The sequence below is a fragment of the Mytilinidion resinicola genome (assembly GCF_010093595.1).
Source record: "Mytilinidion resinicola strain CBS 304.34 unplaced genomic scaffold BDZ99scaffold_20, whole genome shotgun sequence".
Taxonomy (NCBI): Eukaryota; Fungi; Ascomycota; class Dothideomycetes; order Mytilinidiales; family Mytilinidiaceae; genus Mytilinidion; species Mytilinidion resinicola.
The window spans coordinates 323,401-332,035 of record NW_022985456.1 but is presented as its reverse complement, the minus strand read 5'-3'; the positions used below and the strand labels follow the sequence as shown (position 1 = coordinate 332,035).

The 8,635-nt window shown below is 57.9% G+C and overlaps 4 protein-coding genes across 4 annotated transcripts; 2 read left to right on the top strand and 2 right to left on the bottom strand.

The window, feature by feature from the left end:
* On the bottom strand, positions 1-642 carry BDZ99DRAFT_144589 (uncharacterized protein). The gene has a single exon (XM_033712725.1). The coding sequence runs from the start codon at positions 547-549 to the stop codon at positions 49-51; it is 501 nt and encodes a 166-aa protein (XP_033571831.1). The 5' UTR covers positions 550-642; the 3' UTR covers positions 1-48.
* On the bottom strand, positions 643-2,548 carry BDZ99DRAFT_543742 (SFT2-domain-containing protein; the record flags this gene model as incomplete). The annotated part of the gene is made up of 5 exons (XM_033726796.1): positions 643-1,176; positions 1,465-1,550; positions 1,608-1,672; positions 1,970-2,096; positions 2,320-2,548. 5 exons carry the CDS (start codon positions 2,546-2,548, stop codon positions 1,024-1,026), a joined length of 660 nt encoding a protein of 219 aa, XP_033571830.1. The 3' UTR covers positions 643-1,023.
* A 2,748-nt stretch (positions 2,549-5,296) lies between these two features.
* BDZ99DRAFT_480874 (uncharacterized protein) lies at positions 5,297-7,252 on the top strand (the record flags this gene model as incomplete). Its single annotated transcript, XM_033722357.1, has 2 exons — positions 5,297-5,309; positions 5,529-7,252. 2 exons carry the CDS (start codon positions 5,297-5,299, stop codon positions 7,250-7,252), a joined length of 1,737 nt encoding a protein of 578 aa, XP_033571829.1.
* A 568-nt stretch (positions 7,253-7,820) lies between these two features.
* On the top strand, positions 7,821-8,267 carry BDZ99DRAFT_144554 (uncharacterized protein). Its single transcript, XM_033712724.1, has one exon. The coding sequence runs from the start codon at positions 7,940-7,942 to the stop codon at positions 8,186-8,188; it is 249 nt and encodes an 82-aa protein (XP_033571828.1). The 5' UTR covers positions 7,821-7,939; the 3' UTR covers positions 8,189-8,267.
* Positions 8,268-8,635: the final 368 nt, after the last annotated feature.

The following is an 8,635-nucleotide window of genomic DNA, read 5'->3' as shown; positions in this document are numbered from 1 at the left end:
GACGGCGCGTTGCGGCCTACACCCTGATTTGGTACCGCTACTGAACCTCTAGCAATTCCTAAACCCACCTACACACCCGCTCCCCCCCCCCTCCATCAGCTCTGACTGGCTTTTCGTAGCGCGTGCGGCGGCTATTTCGCAATCGGCGCCCGGCTCAAGCCCATGAAGCGCCGGGGAGAGTGAGTGAGTGGTGGTAAGCGGATGGCTGGGCCGCGGAAGCGCGTGTGGGATGCTGATCTGGCGTCGAGGTGGTGTATTGGGAGGGATGAGTAAGCCAGCGCCTTCACTCCATCTCGGTTGCGCCCGGATGGAAGCGTGTTGGGGAGGGGAGGAGGCTGTGGTCTGATGGCGAGAGAGAGGGGGGAGTGTGGGAGGGGGGGGGTCCTGCTTGGTGTATGATTCAACGGTATTGTAATCGCGGCCGCGAGAGAGGAGAGGGAGGTGGGAGAGCGGCGGCGATGTTGCTATCCCCCGCGCCCACCGGTCAAAGGAGGGTAGTAGAGCAGAGCAGAATAGTAGAAGGGACGCTGGAGTTGGGTGCTCGCGCATTCGCTCGCAGAAGCTGAAACGAGCCAGGGAGCACGAGGACGCGTGATGCCCTTCTCGAAGCTAATTCGAGTGTTTGCTAGGTAGGGGAAAGAGAAAGGCTGTAGAATGAGAGCTGTCACTTTCCTTCACTCCACCCGACTATCGCGAGTGCGACTGAGACTCGCACGCGCAGCACCGTGAATGCGACATGTCCAGCATCAAACTGCAACACGCTCTCGTAACGATTATGTTGCCCCCCCTTCGTGAGGGTGTTTGCTATATTACAATGACGTCAACGCCCCATTCATTCCTAATGTTTGAACACGCGGAGGCGCCTCCAAAGCGCCCGTTTCTGGTCCATCCAGTTTTGTTTCAGCTGCCTGCCTCTGCGTCGAGTGCGAGTTCGCCTCACACACTACTCCCACCTTCTGGGCCTCACTGACGCGTCGAAATACTGCTCAGCCCCATCCCACTCCAACGCCGCACTAAGTAGGTTTAATCGTTCATCCAAGCCGCGACCCTATTCCCGCCAAAGCGCGCCGCGAAGCGCAGGCCCGTCGAGCCCATGGGGAAGTAAGAGACTAGATACCAGAGCAAGGCGACCAGCTGAGCAATGGCAGCGACGACGGTGAGGATGGTTGAGTGCAGCTGCAGATGTCACGCGGACGGCGTTAGTTCGGGCACGAGACCGGAGTGGGATGGGTGTAATCGATAAGCGCGGAACGTGGGGGTGTGGGAGGCTTGGATTTGCGAAGAGGGGGAGAAGGGGGGCCTGAGGGTGTTTGCTCTGTGCGAGCGAGGCTGGAGGGAGCGGTGCAAGGATTCGGTGCAGCTCAGGAGTACGAGAGGGTGTAAGGTAGGGTGGAGAGACAGGGGTGGAGCTTTATTGAAAGTGCAGGGATCTGCGTCGGAAACGACGGTAGGAGACTGACTTACGCCGAGCGAGAAATAGAGAGTGAGCGCAATGCTGCCGAAGTATGCCGCTGTGAACGGCAGTCTAGGGCCTGAAATGAGATGTTGCACTGCGATGGTGCATGTTTAGCAAAACAGGGATGTTCGAGCGGAATGGACGTGCTCACTGTATTGTAAGGGTCCCATCATGACGGCCCATGAGGCCAGGAATAGGAGCGAGCCCATTGTCCACCTGCATGGCCGGCGATTAGCATTATCCTCCTAGCGTAGCTGCGCGCGACAGGTGACGACGGAAGCAGGGCAAAAAGGCGAAGTTGAGATTAGGTAGGCCCTTCTGCAGTGCCCCGAAGCTAGCACCCGCATGATCGAGTTTGAGGTGGTGTGGTTCGTCTCTGTCTGACCCGGAACGTGGCCAGAGAGAGTCATGATGCAAGTAGGACGCCACGGGACACAATGGCGCCCACCGCAGGGCTCACAGGTAGGTGCAAAGGGGAGAAACAGGGGACAATGGAAGGGCATCGAAACATACAGGATGGCAAACTTCCGCGGTTTTACGATGAAAAGGGGGGTGAACATGAGGGCGAAGCAGGTAGCAAACATTGCTGCCGCTGCAAGGTTGAGGCCACCAAAGACTAGCAGGCGATCCCACCTGCTCACTGCGGCGCAGTGTACTCGTTAGCAAGCATTTCTCCATGCGTCTCGAGGATGTGCAGACGGGTGGACGGGTATATGCAAGCCTCATGCAGGCAGAGGGAGCAACGCAGGAACTGCCCTCTTGTCACAGTCGCTCAGCGATCGGCGCAGCGCACTTCCAGGTCATGCTGCGGACGGCAATTGAGGGCAGACCAGGCATTTGGGCGGAGAGTCAAAGTCACTTACGCGCAAACCAGCCTTCGTCCTCCTCCCTCCTGGTCGGCGCGGGCAGCGGCGCGCCAGGCCCTTCTCCCGCGGTCGGTAGCCTAACATAGCCACCGGAACTGAAGGGATTGAGGCTCTGCAGCCTGTTGAGAATGGGCGTCGACTGGGACGACGTGTTGACAGGAATGTCTGGGTCCCTCCTGCTCCAGCCCAACGAGTTCATCGAGTCGCGGAAGTTGGCCGATGCCATGCCGCAGTATGTTCCCGGGGATGGTTTGTAGATAAGACACGGCTACCAGGCGGCGAGGAGGCGACGGTCTGGCACAAGGAAGGGAGCCTGCTCCAAGCCGGCTGGCGCAGAGGGCTGTCGGGGCAGATCAGAGCGACTTTTGCGGAAGCCGCTGGAGGCGCACAGATAACGCTGGGGACGGAAGACGGGCCGTCTGCAGCTGTAGTTCGCTCTCTCCCAGATGCGCGGCGGTGGTGCAGGACGGAGGGTGGAGAGCGGCAGTCGAGCGGTGGGTTTGCGACGGCACGGAGGATTTCGTGCAGATGATCTCCACCTGGAAGCAGAGGCAGGTGTCCAATGGCAGCGGCAAGACAGGTCTTAGACAGCGGGGTCGTGCGGTCGGCTTGTGATTAGGTCGAGGTGCGACTTGGAGAGGCTGCCAAGAGGCTGAGGGTCGCCACGGGGTGTGGCAGCGGAGAGGCGGCGCAGGGAGGGGCGCGTGTGGCGGGTGTGCGGCGTCGACTGGCCCGGGGGACTTCGAGAGGGTGTGGAGGGTGGCAGCGCTGTGGGTGTGGGTGTGGTGGTGAAGCTCACGATGGCGTCGCTGTCGGGAGTGAATGGAGGCCGGGGTCAGCGCCTGTCGCCTGGGAGGCTAGCGGGCCGTCTCAGGCGCATTACGACGTCCCCCAGCACCGCCGAGTCCTAAAGCTCTCTGCTGGCGCCATCCAGGGCGACAACGCCCGGCCAGGCAAAGACGACGCCGGCTTGATGCTGGAGGCTGTCGCGGCTGCCCTCGCCCAGGGTGAGTCACTCTGCTGGGGGAGCGCGCGCCCCGACGCGTCTACGACTTCTGAGACCTGCATCCTCTTCGGGCACCCATCCACGCCGCAAGTGACCAAAGAGGCCGCCCTGCACAGGAGGGGAGGCCTCGCAGCGTGGATGAGCCGCAGCCGTCTGCTATATCAAGCGCCCATGCCCAATCCCCAGCGGTGCTCGCGCCCTGCATGTCCCGTCCGTGTCCAAGGCCTCTTGTGCTGCCAGGTCGCATCCGCATCGCAGATTCCAGCATCAGCATCCAGACCCAGCCCCAGACGCATAATCAGACCCGTCCCATACGTCACCGCCGCGCTCTCCGACGCTGCGTAGTTCCAGCCTGCCCGCGCTCGTCGGCAGCCACGGCACTGCGGCCGCCATCGCCCGTCGCACCCCGGCCTTGTGCCCTCAGCTCGCATCGTGAAGAAAAGACTGCGCTCGGGCCGTTCATTCGTCGCTAGCCCTTCGCACCAGCATCCCACATCGCCCTCCATCGCCTCGCTGCGTCCTTCGGCCTGCTCTGCTCACCGCGACCCTCTCCGCAGCCTCATCTCCCCATCTCACCTCTGTCGACTGCCAGCGCTGCCAGCAATTGCATCCCGGCCTCTGCGCGCATCCTTCTCACCCGCATCACCCGCATAAGGCCAGATCGAGCACCGAGCAGCACCCCGGACCTCCCCCGCCATCGTCACAAATTTCCACCCCAGGGAGTGACACAGCCCAGGGCCCCTCCATTGAACCACATCGCCGGCCAGCGCCAGGCCGCTGCTCAGCACCCTGCTTGCACTCCAGCGTCGACCGCCTCAAAGACGTCGGCAAACCTGTCCTACCCACCATTCCCGACACCACCGACGACTCGTCTCGTTTGCTTCCTCCGACAGCCAGCAGCAGCACCTAGCCGCCGGCCCCCCTCAGCGGCCAATCCTCCGTCGGCGTGCCCTTCGCGCCTGCGCCGTGTCTTGATTGCTGTCCTCGAGGTGAGTCCGCTGCTGCATTTCACCGCTTCACCTGCCCCATTTGCGCGAGCCCTGGGGCAAGACGGTTGCGCACGCCTCAATCCACCGCTCGACGGCCAAAATAGCCTCAAAGAACACTATACCACGCCCGTGTAACGCCCCTACCGACCGCTCGCCGGCCCGCTTGCTGTAGCACCCAACCACCACGCAAAAGGCGCGGCGCCGTCTGCCCTGCTCCCCGTTGTCCGTGGTATTGTGCGCCACTTCACATGCAACCAGCCTTTGCGCCGTTGGACGTTGAATCTCTGTGTGCAGACCCGTAGCTAACAGATTTGCCCGTCCAGACCGTCTCAGATCCGCGGCCACGAGCTACGCACCTGACGGGACACACAGCGTTGCCCTGTCTGCCTGCCACTGCGCGACCTCCTCCGGTTCAACGTCATCCGGCCCCGAGAATAGCTCCTCCCGCCTCGACGGTAGCACCGCGCCTCTGCCAGAGTCGGCCTCTCCCGCGCCTCCAGTACAGCCGGCCAGATTGTGTCTTGGGATTCTATTATCCATTTGCCTCGTGAAGCGTGCAGTGGAAACAAATTTGTCGGGCAGATTGCACGAGCACCACAGCCCGCTGAGACAATTGTGTCTGGTGAGCTTGACTTCTTCCCTGGGAGCGCTGTGCAGAGCGCAAAAGGGCACAGAGAATGCGGGCCTAACGTCTCTTATGCAGATTTAGAGCAAACTCGACCACCACCCGAAGACAAAGCCTTTGCCTGTCACCAAGCGAACCACGGCCCGCCTGGCCGCACACCCACACAAACTACTTCTGCGAACCCTTATATGGTCACGAACCGGTCTCGTGCTGCAATCACCCTCTCTCTTGCTACCGTGCATTCCGTAGTCACTCGGTTGGGTCAAAGAACAGATCGTTTCAGATCGTTCACAGCGGCCCAGCAGCAGGGTCTAACGCCCACATTCCAAGGGCTGTTGCAACCCTCAACTAGTTATGCCAGTGGCCTGTAAGTCTTTATTCCGTGCATCCCTTCCCTGTACCGAAGAGTGAATTGTCATGCGACGGCCGTCCGAGGTCACTTCTATTTCCGTCTACTTGCAGCCCATCCCCTACATATCAAGACCAAAGACCGCTGTCTCGATCAACCTCCCTCATCATTTCCTCAACACAAGCATCAACGTCTTCAACATGTTGCGTGAAGGAGTCCTGCTGACCGTCTCTCAAGCTGACGCAATCAACACATATCATTCTTACAATTGGCCCACCAAGACCACGAAGCGGGATCTTCGTCTAGGCAACCCTTCCGACGAACCGTATTCGTTCTCTAACAGGATCAACATGACGGGAAACGGATCACCCCAGCCATTCATCAAGGAGGAGTTTGATGACATGAGGTTCATGGGCCACAACGGATTGGACATGCAGCCGCAGTTCCCTGGTCAGCAGTTCGGGAACTCGCATGATAATATCGCCGCTGCCGTTAATCCATCCGACCTGACCATGAGCGGAAGCTTTTCCATCGGCCAACAATATGGGACCTCAAATATGAGTTCCAGCTACCTGCAGGGGAACGCAGGTATTCCTGACGACGAACTTGCCGATCTCGTTGGCCCATCAGGCTTCAACGATTACGGAAACCAGGACAATGTAGGCCAAAACCAAGGCAGCTACTACCCTGCTACGTCGAACGGCGGTGTGTCGATGAGCCATCCGAATATGCAGATCTACTCTCACACCCCGGATGACCAACCAATTCAGTCTCCCTTCATGCAAAACAACTTCGACTTCTCACAGTACCAGTCGGCACCTCAACGAGTGGCCTTTCAGCAAGGCATGCCAACACCAAACATGCAGAATGGGTCGCTCGATATCAACGCCCGAGCTCGAGCGAAGATGCCTGGAGGCATGAGCCGTAACGGCTCCGATACCCGAAGCCCCATGTCTCCCAAGACACCAGTCTTGGGAGGACTACATCTCGGCACTCCAGATTCTGGCAGCTTTCCGTCTCAACCCATCATGGCAAACGCCATGAGCCACCGACATCAGAAGTCAATCTCTGGTCAGTGGGACAACACCCCAAGCAGCGCTCACTCTTGGATCGACTCTCCAAACCAGTCACCCCACACCGGATCTCTCCATCACCAGCAGATTTCCGAGGTACTCGGTACAGGAAAGCATGCTTCATTGCCTACTAAGGTTGACATTGGTCAGTCACAGGATGCGAAGAAGCGCAGACGTAGGGAGTCACACAACCTGGTCGAACGTCGTCGCCGAGACAACATCAACGAGAGAATCCACGATCTGTCGAGACTCGTACCAGCACATCGCCTCGATGACGAGAAAGTTCGCAAGCACATCAGCAATAACGGGCCTTTGTCGCCCTCTCTCACGGCAACGGGTATGTCACCACCGCATGCCACTTCACTCTTAGCCGGTGGAAGCGGCAGACGAGCCGCCGGAAATATCACGCAAGGACTGCCGATTGAAGAGAAAGACAAGGGCCCAAACAAGGGAGACATCCTCAACGGCGCTGTCAGCTGGACTCGTGACTTGATGTGGTTCCTTTACAAGAAGATCCAGGAGACTGATGAGATGAGTGCTCAGCTAAAGCAGCTGACTGGTCAAGAATGGCCTACCGATGAGACAGAAGAAGAACGCCGTATGCGTACCGAGCTCGTCGATGCTGTCGAGAAGAATGGTACTAGCACATTCAAATACTCTCGGGGTCCTGGCTCAGGTCTTCGTGTGCCGAAGCATACCAACATTGCCGGCGAGCCTATCCATCAAATCTCTCCACAAAGCTTGAGCCCCGGCATGCAGAGTGGCGGCAGTGGGCACAACTCAGGGGGTAATGGTGACCAGTTCTGGATGAATCACCAAGGCGGCAGCAGCGGCGGATCATTCAGTCTGAAGGAGGAGGACGAATACAACGGCATGGAGATGGGTTGATCTCTGCACTCATCTCACATACTCCGATCTTATCCGCTGCTATACGCATCAACGCCACTCATTCTTGCTTATCCGATTTTGCGCCATGATACCCCGACGATACCCGCACACATCTGCATCAGGATCCATTTCTAGAGTAGGGAAGGCACAAGAGAGACTGAGAGTCAGGTTGTCCGCCGTATTGTTTTTGAATATCAACGACACCCCCTCTCGACTTCTCTTTTAGGACATGGACGAAAGCAACATCTTCCATCATGGAATTTGTTCTGTCTTCTTACCTGCATGCTTGCATGGCTTTCCCTCTCCTACGCTTTCCTTTGATCATCTTTGCCGCATAACCTGGCTGGATACCAGGCTTTTGGAGGAGAGAGACTCTTCGCATACTTGCATCCGTTGCATCATACCCGTCCATCCATTCCCTTTCCTTTTCTTTCCTTTTTATCACTAGGAGTTCGCCTCAGCACCCTATTGGCGCACCTCGGCGTTTGTCACTGGGCATATCCGGGACCTTGATCGACCCCTTGCTTTATCGAGGAGTCATCGTAGTCCACGGCCGGCGTTCACTCCTCGTTGTAGGATGCTTTTGTCGGTTTCATCTTCCCTTTCTATTCTTTTCAACCCTTGTCTAATTTGGGGTTTTCATTCCCTTTCATCTCGGGCTAGCAGAACTGGTGGGCTAGCGTACTCATGGGGAGTTTTCTTTTCCTTTCCCTTCTTTTCCTTGCGCTGATTTCGGTCCACCCGGTTTTGTTTCATGGGGGGTTTCTTTTTTCTACATATGAATGGGAATTTTATATGCACGGGATCTTCATTTTGCGGGGGTTTCTTCAGGGGTTTCTGGGCGGGTTTACTGCGCGTTCTACTGAGTTGCTATCTATTCTATCTACCACTGAAGCCGTTACTCTACTCCACTCATGTCGTGTTGCTTGCTTGTGATTTGCTGCGTTTGATGGACTGTCCCCAAGAAGGAGAGTACGTGTTTTCCGATGTTCATTGATGAGGCGGGCGCTTCACATCTACTCATCGCATTGCATGATACATGCTAGCGTAACTCACTCAACGCTTGAAATGAGAAACAGAATTTCAACAACTTGATGCCTCAACCCCACACTTCGTTCTCCACTACGGCTACCATTCACACACCATGCTATTGTGAGCCAATCTCTACTACACGGCCACCCATCCCATCCCATCCCATCCCGGCAATCCGCGGCCCATCCTCCCCACCGCGGCCCGACCGGCCTCCGGCCCTCCGACTCTCTGTCTGGCACACACGCACACACACTGTCGTTACTAGGCGCAGGCGCACTACATGCGCCTCGTATGGCTGTCATGAGGCAATGCCAGATCCTGGACACGGCAGATATGCACGATGGAGCGTGG

What these genes read in the sequence shown, in the direction of transcription:
- BDZ99DRAFT_144589 (XM_033712725.1), bottom strand. Translation starts at nt 549, where the DNA reads ATGCGCGAGCACCCAACTCCAGCGTCCCTTCTACTATTCTGCTCTGCT.
- BDZ99DRAFT_144554 (XM_033712724.1), top strand. Translation starts at nt 7,940, where the DNA reads ATGGGGAGTTTTCTTTTCCTTTCCCTTCTTTTCCTTGCGCTGATTTCG.